Raw genomic sequence first — 13,213 nt, 5'->3', positions numbered from 1 at the left:
ACATTTCACTGACACTCCCAGCAGTTCGCATAGGGCAGTGTGAACTGCCGCCGGGAGGCATGCGATGCGGGAACCCGCCGCGCATTCGTGGCGTTCCCGCATCGCTCCAGTGTGAACCCAGCCTAATAAGCGATCGTTTTTCTGATCGCTGTATTAGTGTCACAGGTGACGCTAGTTAGGCAGGTAGGTATTTAGGTTCGCCGCAGCTTTTTATAACGCCAGGGACCCCCATATACTACCGCATAAAGCCCCCTGATTGCCCCCTAGTTAACCCTTTCACCAGTGATCACCATATAACTGTTAGGCCGCGTACACACGGGCGGACTGTTCGCCCAACCTTGTCCGCTGAACAGTGTTTGGGCGGACAGTCCGCTCGTGTGTGGGCTTTCAGCGGACAGTTTGAGCGGACAGTTGGACGGACAAAGTCTTTCGGAAATTCCGAAAAACTGTCCGCTGAAACTGTGTTTGAGCGAACAGTCCGCCCGTGTGTGGGCCTGTCCGCTGTACTTTCGAAATGAGCGGACTGTTCCCGCTCGGAAAGTCCGCCCATTTCGAGCGCGTGTACAGGTAGGCGGGGCCCGCGAAGGAGACGTCGCGGGCTCCGCCGCCTGGAATGGGCTTAAAGGGGAACCCCAACGCCGAAAAAAATCGGCGTGGGGGTTCCCCCCAAGTCCACACCAGACCCTTGTCCGAGCACGCTACCCGGCCGGCCAGGAAAGGGGGGCGAGCGAGCGCGCCCCCCCTCCTGAGCCGTACCAGGCCGCGTGCCCTCAACATGGGGGGGTGCCTTGGGGAAGGGGGGGGCCGCGCGCCCCCCCCACCCCAAAGCACCTTGTCCCCATGTTGATGAGGACAAGGGCCTCTTCCCGACAACCCTGGCCGTTGGTTGTCGGGGTCTGCGGGCGGGGGGCTTATCGGAATCCGGGAGCCCCCTTTAAGAAGGGGGTCCCCGGATACCGGCCCCCCACCCTATGTGAATGAGTATGGGGTACAATGTACCCCTACCCATTCACCTGTGAAATAAAGTACAAATAAAAACACAACACAGGGGGAAAAAATATTTTATTGCACAGCCGGGGGTCTTCCGTCTTCGGGGGTCTTCTCGCCGGACTCCTCCGCTATGTGTGTGTAGCTCTTTTGCCAGCGGAGGAGTCCGGCTTTCTTCCTCCCCGCCGCCGGCCTCTTCTCCCGACTTCGGGGGTCTTGTCCCCCTCTTCGGTTCTTCTGCCGGGCCACCGCGCCTGGTCCGGTGGCCCGGTCTTCTGTCGCCGTCTTCCGTTCTTCTGTCGCCGCCTTCGGTTCTTCTGCCGGGCCACCGCGCCTTCTTGTAGCTCTTTTACAGGCGGTGGCCCGGTCTTCTGTCGCCGTCGCCGCCTTCCGTTCGTGTTCTTCTTCTTCTCCAGGCGATGTTGACACGTCGCTCCCTCCGGCCGGAATGCCAGAGCCGCCCTGCGCTGTGACTTATATAGTGACAATGGGGCGGGGTCACATGGTATATGTCACATGGGTTGATGTCACATGGTGACCCCGCCCCCTTACGATGTCATAGTCCCCATGTGACATCAACCCATGTGACCAACCCATGTGACATATACCATGTGACCCCGCCCCATTGTCACTATATAAGTGACCGCACAGCGCGTCCCCGGCATTCCGGCCGGAGAGCTCGTCGAGTCAACATCTCCAGGAGAAGAAGAAGAAGAAGAAGAAGAAGAAGAAGAAGAAGAAGAAGAAGAAGAACACGAACGGAAGGCGGCGACGGCGACAGAAGACCGGGCCACCGCCTGTAAAAGAGCTACAAGAAGGCGCGGTGGCCCGGCAGAAGAACCGAAGGCGGCGACAGAAGAACGGAAGACGGCGACAGAAGACCGGGCCACCGGACCAGGCGCGGTGGCCCGGCAGAAGAACCGAAGAGGGGGACAAGACCCCCGAAGTCGGGAGAAGAGGCCGGCGGCGGGGAGGAAGAAAGCCGGACTCCTCCGCTGGCAAAAGAGCTACACACACATAGCGGAGGAGTCCGGCGAGAAGACCCCCGAAGACGGAAGACCCCCGGCTGTGCAATAAAATATTTTTTCCCCCTGTGTTGTGTTTTTATTTGTACTTTATTTCACAGGTGAATGGGTAGGGGTACATTGTACCCCATACTCATTCACATAGGGTGGGGGGCCGGTATCCGGGGACCCCCTTCTTAAAGGGGGCTCCCGGATTCCGATAAGCCCCCCGCCCGCAGACCCCGACAACCAACGGCCAGGGTTGTCGGGAAGAGGCCCTTGTCCTCATCAACATGGGGACAAGGTGCTTTGGGGTGGGGGGGCCGCGCGGCCCCCCCCCTTCCCCAAGGCACCCCCCCATGTTGAGGGCACGCGGCCTGGTACGGCTCAGGAGGGGGGGCGCGCTCGCTCGCCCCCCTTTCCTGGCCGGCCGGGTAGCGTGCTCGGACAAGGGTCTGGTGTGGACTTGGGGGGAACCCCCACGCCGATTTTTTTCGGCGTTGGGGTTCCCCTTTAAGCCCATTCCAGGCGGCGGAGCCCGCGACGTCTCCTTCGCGGGCCCCGCCTACCTGTACACGCGCTCGAAATGGGCGGACTTGCCTCCGCCTTACGTGGGCGAGTCCGTTCATTTCAAAAGTTGAGCGAACTGTTTGCCCAACCTTGTTCGTCAAACAGTCCGCTCGTGTGTGGGCAAGTCCGCTCATGCAAATTTTGAGCGGACTGTTTGACAAACTGTTTGCCGAACAAGGTTGGGCGAACAGTCCGCGCGTGTGTACGCGGCCTAACAGGTGACGCTGGTTGGTTAGTTATTTTTTTATAGTTTCAGGGCACCCGCCATTTATTACCTAGTCTCACTAGTGTACCCCTAAATTTAGGGGTGTCTACTTTCCAAAATGGGGTCATTTGGGGGGGGTTTGTGCCATCTTGGCATTTTATGGCCTTCAAAACTGTAACGCCCTTAGAAAGCCTGAAGGCGGTGCTTGGTTTTCGGGGCCCCGTACGCGGCTAGGCTCCCAAAAAGTCCCACATATGTGGTATCCCCGTACTCAGGAGAAGCAGCAGAATTTATTTTGGGGTGTCATTTCACATATGCCCATGGCATGCGTGAGCAATATATCATTTAGTGACAACTTTGTGAAAAAAAAAAAGTTTGTAATTTTCCCGCAACTTGTGGCAAAATATAAAATATTCCATAGACTCAACATGCCTCTCAGCAAATAGCTTGGGGTGTCTACTTTCTAAAATGGGGTCATTTGTGGGGGTTTTGTGCCATCTTGGCATTTTATGGCCTTCAAAACTGTAATAGGTAGTGAGAAGTGAACTCAAAAATTTACGCCCTTAGAAAGCCTGAAGGCGGTGCTTGGTTTTCGGGGCCCCGTACGCGGCTAGGCTCCCAAAAAGTCCCACATATGTGGTATCCCCGTACTCAGGAGAAGCAGCAGAATTTATTTTGGGGTGTCATTTCACATACGCCCATAGCATGTGTGAGCAATATATCATTTAGTGACAACTTTGTGTAAAAAAAAAAAAATATTTTTCTTTTTGTCATTATTCAATCGCTTGAGGCAAAAAAATAAAATATTCAATGGGCTCAACATGCCTCTTATCAATTTCCTTAGGGGGTCTACTTTCCAAAATGGGGTCATTTGGGGGGGTTTTGTACTGCCCTGCCATTTTAGCACCTCAAGAAATGAGATAGGCAGTCGTAAACTAAAAGCTGCGTAAATTCCAGAAAACGTACCTTAGTTTGTAGATGTGACAACTTTTGCGCAAACCAATAAATATACAATTATTGACTTTTTTTTTACCAAAGACATGTGGCTGAATACATTTTGGCCTAAATGTATGACTAAAATTGAGTTTATTGGATTTTTCTAATAACAAAAAGTAGAAAATATCATTTTTTTTCAAAATTTGCGGTCTTTTTACGTTTATATCGCAAAAAATAAAAATCGCAGAGGCAATCAAATACCATCAAAAGAAAGCTCTATTTGTGGGAAGAAAAGGACGCAAATTTTGTTTGGGTACAACATTGCATGACCGCGCAATTACCAGTTAAAGCAGCGCAGTGCCAAAGTGTAAAAGACCTCTGGTCATTTACCAGCAAAATGGTCCGGTCTGAAAGTGGTTAATTGGCACCCCCTCTGACCTCCAGTTGCGTGCACCCACACGGGCTAGTGTATGAAACGACTTACAGGTATGTCAATTCGTGCAGCCGTTCCACCTTGCCGCAGTGTAACTGCATCGGGCGGTCACCAAGTAGTTAAATGGTTGGGGCAGTAAAACTGTGTCTTGGCTACCAGTTTCTACTACCCACCCTCCTACCTAGCCACCCATGTAATGGAGTTACATTCATAGATAGGCAACTTTCCCAAAGCCAGTAGAACTACTTTCATCAATCCAACCTCCTCATAACTTTATGATGTATGATGTAACTTTATGATGTATGCTGTTGACAATTTACTAAGACTAGAATGGGCAGAATCTGGAACAGCTGTGCAAGACAACCAATAGGGCTCTAGCTTCAGCTTGTTCAGTAAGGCCCCTTTCACACAGGCTTTTCATTCAGGTCCACCTGTCAGTTTTTCAGGCAGACCTGATCGGACCCTCAATTCGCCCCTATCTGTGAAATCCAGATGAATGTGACCCTATTTTCCATCCTTCTGGAGGATCGGATTGGATGGGTTTGAATGAAAAAAACGGACAGGCGGTTCGTTTTCATCCGATCTCCCCATAGAGGAGACCAAGAATTTGATGTGCTAATTGCTGTGAAAGGGACTAGTAAAAGATGCCCACATCCCCAGTTAACTAATCTAGAGAAGAACCCTCTAGTGGGACTTTAAGGGCATAAACTCCAAAGAAGTAGGATTTATAATAAAAAGGTCTAAAAATGTTTTATTTGTAAATGTTAAAAGCCAAAAAATTGTAATGCAAAAGTAAACCAATACAATTGATGAGGTTACAGTAAAAACATAATCAATAAAAAATGAATAACCACAGTTCTCTGTCAATGGTACAACCAAGATCAGAGTAGTCCCCAACACGTTTCGAGAGATTAATTAGTTCCTCTTCTTCAGGGTATGTGGTTATAATTACACAATAGTATCTACAGTGGAAAAATTAGAGGGAAGGGAAATACAATTAGAAGCTTCACAAACATTTTTGATAAAACATAATTTCATTATGTAGGTATTTACTAACCATATGGATATACTGTATATTCATATCCTATATAGCAAGAAAAGTTGCCGCCATGAGACACCAAAAGTCCAAGAGGATGGGGAGCACCGGGCCCAACCCAAGCCCCCCACAAGGGGCACAGGGCCCAACCCCAAGAAGATACGCCAAGAGAGAAGAGCGGGGCTCTGACAGGTCCATCTCTACACAGTGGACGGAGACGGACCTGTCAGCAGATCTATCCCCCCACTGAGCAAAGCGAAGTGTATTATATTGAATGTACAATATAATCTAAAGTATTGTGTAAATTAGTTGGCGCTATATAAATACCTGTAATATTAAATTAAAAATTGTATTATTCTTACTATATTTATGTCCCTTTATAGCTTGCTGTAACAGATTCCTTGGGTGATCCTCTTGCTGGCCATACAGTGCACCTCAGTTTTCCAGGCAAAAACAAGCAGACTCTTGTGACCAATGAGAAGGGGCAAGTGTCCTTCACAATCGAGAACACGACCAGCTGGACAGGAAAAGTAAAAGTGGTGGTAACTATTTGAATAAGTACTTCTGGGTTTGGAAAATAATTTAGCCCTTTTCAGGTACACGTGAACAGGCTCTGGGGAACATTGGTAGACGAGTCTACCACAAAGCTCTCCTCTGCTTAATCTATGACAAGCATGTGAGGTGCTGTACTGCACTTAGTGGGTATTCCATTGTAAGGCAGTAGGTGATGGTGTTATAATATTTTACCTATATGTTTTTACTGTTGTTTCTTTTATAGGCTAGAACAAACCTATCAGAGCAAAAACATGTGCACAATTCTATTACGCCAGATTACGGTTATGCTGAACTCAACCTTAATTACGTCTACTCTCGTAGCAAGAGTTTGCTGAAAATCCACTCCTTTCATGTGGTTCTCCCATGTGAGGGGGAGCATGAGGCCAAGGTGGACTATATCATTAAGCGCACAGAGCTGGAGAATAAAGCCGAGCACTTGGATTTGCAGTATCTGGTAAGCCTTGATTTTTCCCATCCAAATTGCTTATTGTCTATTGTCATATAAGTATGATTTTTTTTTTGTAGTTAAAATAAATTTGAACAAATACCATTAAAGTGGTTGTAAATCTCAGACATGAAATATGAAATATGAGCAAAGCACACCTCTCTATAGCGTGTTCTTATCTAAGTCCACTCCAGAGCACTAATGCCACGTACACGAGACCGGACTTTTTGACGGTCTTCCTGACGGACTTTTGGCGGAGGTCCGACGGACTTTCTGAACGAGCGGACTTGGCCACACACAACCGGACTAAGTCCATTCGAAAGTCCATTTGTTTTGAACATGATGACGTAAACAGGACTAAACAAGGAAGTTTAATAACCAGTAGCCAATAGCTGCCCTTGTGTCATATTTGATCCGTCAGACTAGACCACAGACGAACGGTTTTCCCGATTTTTAGTCTGTTGGACTTGAGTCCTTCAGATAGATTTGAAACATGTTCTATTTCTAGGTCCATCTGATTTTTTTAATTAAAAAGCGATCGGACTAGCCCACACACGGATTGTCCGACGGACTGATCCCGTCGTACCTAGTCTGCCAGAAAGTCCGGTCGTGTGTACGCGCCATTAGTGTTATTTCCCTGTGCTGCCTCGTTCCTCTGCTATTTGTACAAGTCACTTCTGACAAGTTTTCCTGACACTAAAGCCTTGTACACACGGTCAGGTTATTGGACGAATTTCCGTCAGTTCTTTGTCTGATGATAGTCTCAAATCGAAAGTGAAGTCAGAAGTGACGTAATGTGTTGAATTGTTTTGTATGTGTTCTCTCGTTTCTGAGCATGCCTAGTTTTGCTCTTTACATTTTTTTTTGGACAGAAAATCGTACCAATGAAAAGAAATTCGGACATTGTGGCCACATCAGACAAAAATTTTACAGCCTGCACATCCAGTTTTTGTCTGCCGAAAATTTGTAATCGGCTGTCAAAAGCAGCATACGAATGATCAGAAAATCGGCATATCGTTTATCGGACAAAATTTATCTTCAGATTTTCTGACCATGTGTACTGGCCTTTAGAGAAAAGAGGTGACAAGAGGGAGGGAGCTACAGTGATTTAAAGTCTCAGGTCAGATCGTTCAGTCAACAGTCCCCCACTTACCCCCATCTAGGTCGTGGGTGGCGACTTCATCCAGTGTCTCCTCCTCCTCCTCAGTGACCAATAGGATCGCTTCTCTGCACGGCCAATCGGATTTCAGGACCTGCTTCCTGATTGGCCGGGAGGAGAATCAGGAAAACAATAGTGAATATTAATTTGCTATTGTCACACAACTGGGTGGGGTCAGCCCACTCTTTTTTAAGCCAATTAGAGCCTCAGTTCTCACTGATAGCTGCAGAATTTAACTTCAGCTCCTTTCATTCATTTTCAGGTTACTTCTAAAGGATCAATTCAGCAGTCTGGATTAGTGTCAATACCAATTTCCAAGGAAAATGAAGGTAAGGGATTTTGTTAGAAAAAAATGAAATGTTTAAAGAACAACTCCAGAAAATAAGACACATTTAAAATCTCTGGGTAGACAAAGAGTTGCGTGCAAGGTGGTGTATGCCAAATTCTGGATCTCTCCCACTCTTTTTTTTTTTTTTACAAATTACTGGTTCACTAAGCACAGATAGTGCTTTCACTATATACTTCAGCACTCCAAGAAGAGAGGTACAGTTTTTTTTGCAGCAGCCACTTTGCCTGTTCTTCTCTTCCCTGCCTATTTACTGAAAGCTTTGCATTTATTGAATGGATGGGTTCACAGAAGCACTCTGTGATTGGTCAAGGAAAGAGGAGGGGCAGACAGTACTGTTTCAAATGTAGCACTGTCCCTGTAGGGCTTGCTGTGTGTTGACTTCTAAAGCCCCGTACACACAAGAGAACTTATGTCCGACAGACTTCCGAAGGAGTTCTGCCGGAGTTCTGCCGGAGTTCCGACAGAGTTCTGACGGACTTTTCGACTGAGCGGACTTGGCCACACACAATCACACTAAACTCCGACGGATTCGAACGTGATGACGTACGACTGGACTCGAATAAGGAAGTTCATAGCCAGTAGCCAATAGCTGCCCTAGCGTCGGTTTTAGTCCGTCGGAATAGCATACACACGAGCGAATTTTTCGGAGGGACTGGGTCCGGCGGAGTTCCGTCGGAAAAATTTGAAGCATGTTCCATATTCTAAAGTCCGTCAGACTTTTGCGAATCAAAAGTCCGTTGCAGCCCACACACGATCGAATAGTTTGACGGAATCATTCCGTCGGACTTTGGATGTTCAAAAGTCCGCTCGTGTGTACGCGGCATAAGGCCTCCCTATGATTACCTGCGGCCGGTTGCTAGGGGTTTTTCACTTCTTCCCCCCTTACTCCCGTGTGCTCGTTACTCAGTAAACAGTCCAGGATATTTGTGGTTTTGATATTTATTGTAGAACTTGGATGGGAGAAGGGATTAGTGGGATACTTCAACTTTAGCTACTCACAGTAGATAAGGACAACTCTCACTTGGCCTAACCGGATTACTTGTGGAAGAGTAGACACGCTGCTTTTACCATACAGCCACATGTATTGAGGAATTAAGTATTCTTGCTCTCACTAGCAGCAGACTTGATGCAACTACTTTATCTTCAGGACACTGCCCTCACAGGATAGGCACAAAAACACAGATCTGTACTCACAGTCAGCAAAATCAGATCCTTTCTGATGTCCCCCTTCCAGTCAGCTCTGCAGGACCTCTGGGTTCAGCCCCTCTCTGACTTCAGGCCCTTAGGTCGATTACCCAAGGCTGCATGACAACCTCTACAGAGGAGGGGCAGCCATCTCCTCCCTCCGGGGACCCCGCTGTCCAGCTGAAAGACCTCAAGCACATGTGCCCTTGGCATTTATACAGTTTCCCAGCATGCAATTCAGCACTGTCCTCTGCCAATAGCCAGGGCTGTAACAATTCCTGGGCCCTCACTTGTCAGGTCCCCTCTGACTGTCCAATATGCCTCCTTATTGGACCAGTGTAGGACATTCAGACAAGCTGAGCGGCCAATGAGCTGACCTAACCAATAGATCTTGCTCCCTGGTAGACACTCTATGTTTACCTGACAATCTTCCTGGTAAGCAGAAAGACCAAACAACTACACTCTCTTCTATGCACCTACCTCAGAGGATGCTACATAAACAACACTATGACTGCTGTGTAAGAGACCTGTACCTGGTGTGTTGGAGCACCGAATTATGCAGAAAGGTTACACAATACTATACATGTGACCGGCACATGCAGCTTAGCAGCATTCCTAAAAAAACAGAACTTCAGGCAACTGATTGGCCGTGGCCCGTATCTTGCCCACATGCACAGATGCAAGCTCTCACGCTCTCTCTCATCTTAGTGGCCACCAGTCCTTTAGCCCTTTTGTGGGCAGAGCTTAGGCACCCTAGTGGGAGACACTAAGAACTTTACTCGCTAAATTCCTAGGTTCTAGGCAGGAGTTTGTGCTCATGCAAAATCAGCAGTGACAAGTCCAGTTATCAATGGAGACAGGAAATTAACTTCATTCTGTAAATATGTGCTTGCTTTCTCTCTCTCTCTCTCAGGGGCCCTTCTACATCTCTTCCGTGATTCCCAGGTCCCTAAGTATGCCGTGCCATGGGTCTGGTCCCAGTATGTGGCGAACCAGCTACTAGTAAAGGGGATAGGCACAACAACTCTTTACCACCAGAGTAACCATAACTGTATGCTACATCACCCATTTCCTGTCTGGTTGGCTGCTTTTAAGCAATGATACAAGTATGGTTGTCCATAGAAACGGCCATATAACCAATAATAAACAGCATCTCTCTCCTCTAAATCTACTGTATCTCTTTTCACTAACAGTCTTCTTGATGCAAGCCTTGTTCTTTGGATACGGCATGCAGTTCACCACTTAGAGAGACTTTAAAACAGGCATTTAGAGGAATACAAACAGTTTTTACTAAAGAAATGCAAATATACAGGAACAGTTCTTGTAAAGCTAAAACTTCTCATATAATCCTGTACAAAGGTGCTCTAGTGCCTATTGGGTAATTATACCTGAGTGACAGCAAAGTCCTTAAAGAAGTCCAGGCTGGACTCAGTCCAGTAGCCTACATTTTGGCAGTGTTCCAGCAAAGGAGCCCCTATGTATATAGATGACATGTAGGGGGCGTTGGGTCCCAGGGTTTTGCTGGGAAAACTTGGTCAGCAAGTTTAATACTGTATTGGACAGTGGCGGCTGGTGCCACCCCCCCCAACCAGCCGGTTAGTCAATCCCCCCACCCCATCGCTCGCTAGCCTGCCCACCAGCCCCGCACTTACCCCATCAAGGTCGCAGGCAGCTTCTGCTCCTTCCTACATCTCCACCTCCTTGGCGGCTTCACGGCAGCTTACCCCGCGTCTCCTCCTCCTCTGCAGCTTCCTCCTTGGTGGCCAATATGGTCGCTTCTCCTCTTGACTAATCGGGTCTTAAGACCCGCTTCCTGATTGGCCGGAAGGAGAGTCAGGAAGACAATAGCGAATATTAATTTGCTATTGTCACACAACTGGGTGGGCACCCTTTTTTTAAGCCAATTACAGCCTCAGCCTCTAGTAATGTGCTTCCAAAATAAAAAAAACCTTGTAAGCCATGCCTCTGGTGCCCTGCATGTAGATTAGGGGCCGGGAGCATGAATTAGGGGGGCGATGCCCCTGCGCCGCTTATGAACGGGCCACTACTGATGTAACTGTTGTAACAGAAAGAAAGCAGACTTAACCCAGAGAAACTTAAGTCAGTATCGAAAAAAAACTTTAACACATTGGAAGCAACCACTTACATCCTAATGCCCACCTTCTCACATAGACCTATGTCTTTCATGTTCCAGGCTCTGAGAATCCAACCGAACACATAAGGTCCATGATACCGGAGTTATCTACCACCGCCAGGAGGGTGATTCTGGTCCCTTAACCACCACCAGCCCCTAAGCCACCCAGGTTTACACAGAAACTTCAGAGTTTAACTCTCCTTCACTCTTAATTGAATTCAAATGTCCACTTTCTCTAATGCAGTCTCTTTCGCCACTGTAATGAGGCCAGGAATTTCTTTGCTTAAACTTCCTTTAACTTGTTCAGTAATAAACATGTTACAACCAGTGGCATTTTAATAGCATGATGGGCCCCTGGACAAAGTAATGCACTGGGGCCCCTACAAGGGAAATTGTGACCTGCAGCGTGTACATCCCACCACGACAAACAGTGGATGAGGCTAAATTATGCTACATATTTGGCGTGGCACAGTGCTCTTGGGGATCTAAATTATGCTACACTTTGGGCATAGCACAGTGTTGTTGGGGGAACTCAGAGTCCTTAAAGCAGTCCATTAAATGCAGAGTCCATAATGGCATATAACCCACAGGAGGGGGCAAAGAGTCCAAGGGGTCCATAGTTGGCAATAATCCGTAAAAAGGGATTAGTCCATCATAGGTACCCAAAAGTTCAGCAAGTCCCCAGGTTCCCCATTCCCTTAGAGAGCCTTGATAAATTATGCTACATATTGGGTGTTGTACAATGCTGTTGGGGGAGGGGGGGATCTTTGGTGAGATATCAGAGGTCTAAACAGACAACTGAAGCCTACTTTTTGAAACAGAAAAAAGGGCTGAGGAAACGCATTCTCCAGTCCCTTTCTCTGCAGCCTCAGCTACACTGAAAATTAATGAATAGGAGATAGATGCTCCTGTTCATCCCTACATTGAAGCTTAGTAAACACAGTTTGCTATGCTTGTGTTATAATTGAACACAGTTAGTGAGTGGTACCGATCACTGATTGTAATCAAGTAGAAAAGGAAGTGGCCAGAAAACGACAGTGAGGAAAAACATTTCACCTCCTTACACTGCCGACACCCTCAAAACCACCCAGGGGTGACTCCTCCCAAGTCGTAAAGCAGCATTAAACCCACAGCAAATAAATGTGATTTCAGCTTACCAATTATTAGCTGTATTAGTGATTTATTTGTTTTCTTTAGATGCATTAGTGTTCTTTTTTTAGGCTGTCTTCCTCTGGAGATCAGTCAGATGTGCACATGTTTTTTGTTTCATTCATGTTTTTTTTTTCTTTTTCTTTTTCTTTTTTCAGGTCATTTGTTATGATCGCAATTCATAAAATTGTAAAAATGAAAATTCGAAAATCCAAAAATAAGAAAGCAAATTCAAAAATTTGAAAGAGTAACTAACTATTAATAACTAACTATTAAATTATAGGTATTTGATTTTCCTTTCAAATTTGGCTGTTAGTGAATGTAACGAATACAAATTTATCCAAAGTTACGAATTATCCAAAATAACGAATGCCTAATAAATGAATAATAAATAATAATAAAAAAAAGTTATTATTATTGTTATTTATTATTATTAATTTATTCCTTATGTTCCATTCGTTTAGAAACAGCATTCGTTATTTTGGATAATTCATAACTTCGGATAAATGCATATTCGTTACATTCACTAACAGCCAAATTTGAAAGGAAATTCCAATACCTATAATTTAATAGCTAATAATGGTTAAGTTATTATTGGTTATTATTTCAGATTTTCGGGTTTTTGGATTTTCAAATTTTCGAATTTTTGAATTTATGAATTTACGAATATTAGAATTTACGAACATTCTGAGTAATTTGGATATTTCCAAATTTGTCTAAATTCTTTAAAAAATGAATTTCCGAAGGAAACGAATTGTGAATGTCTATTGTCAGTCAGCAGGGTGGGAGACTAGCAGATTTAAATACATTTAAAAAAAACTTAAAGTGATTGTAATGGTTCCTTTTTATAAAAAAAAAAATAACAAACATGTTATACTTACCTGCTCTGTGCAAGGGTGCCCCGTCAGCAATCCTGGCCCCACCCCTTGATTGGGTGCCCCCACGGAGACCCGCATTCCCTGGAGGTGCCTGTACAGGCACGCTCCTGAGTCCTGCTGCTGTTTTCATTGACACAGACAGCAGGACTCAGCCCCGCCCCCCATGTCATTGGATTTGACATGGGAGC

The 13,213-nt window shown here is 46.3% G+C and overlaps 1 protein-coding gene across 1 annotated transcript in view; it reads left to right on the top strand.

Annotated features, from left to right (window-relative positions):
• Positions 1-13,213, top strand: part of LOC143930914 (alpha-2-macroglobulin-like protein 1) — a 204,609-nt gene that overhangs the window by 86,000 nt on the left and 105,396 nt on the right. The window contains exons 12-14 of the mRNA XM_077455600.1: positions 5,555-5,713; positions 5,950-6,180; positions 7,593-7,659. Of these exons, the coding sequence (XP_077311726.1) occupies positions 5,555-5,713; positions 5,950-6,180; positions 7,593-7,659 (457 nt within the window). The remainder of the gene's footprint in view (positions 1-5,554; positions 5,714-5,949; positions 6,181-7,592; positions 7,660-13,213) is intronic.

Source organism: Lithobates pipiens, unplaced genomic scaffold (genome assembly GCF_037356315.1).
Source record: "Lithobates pipiens isolate NorthernLeopardFrog02 unplaced genomic scaffold, aLitPip1_a1.2 Scaffold_25, whole genome shotgun sequence".
Lineage (NCBI taxonomy): Eukaryota > Metazoa > Chordata > Amphibia > Anura > Ranidae > Lithobates > Lithobates pipiens.
This window is presented reverse-complemented; position numbering and strand designations above follow the sequence as displayed.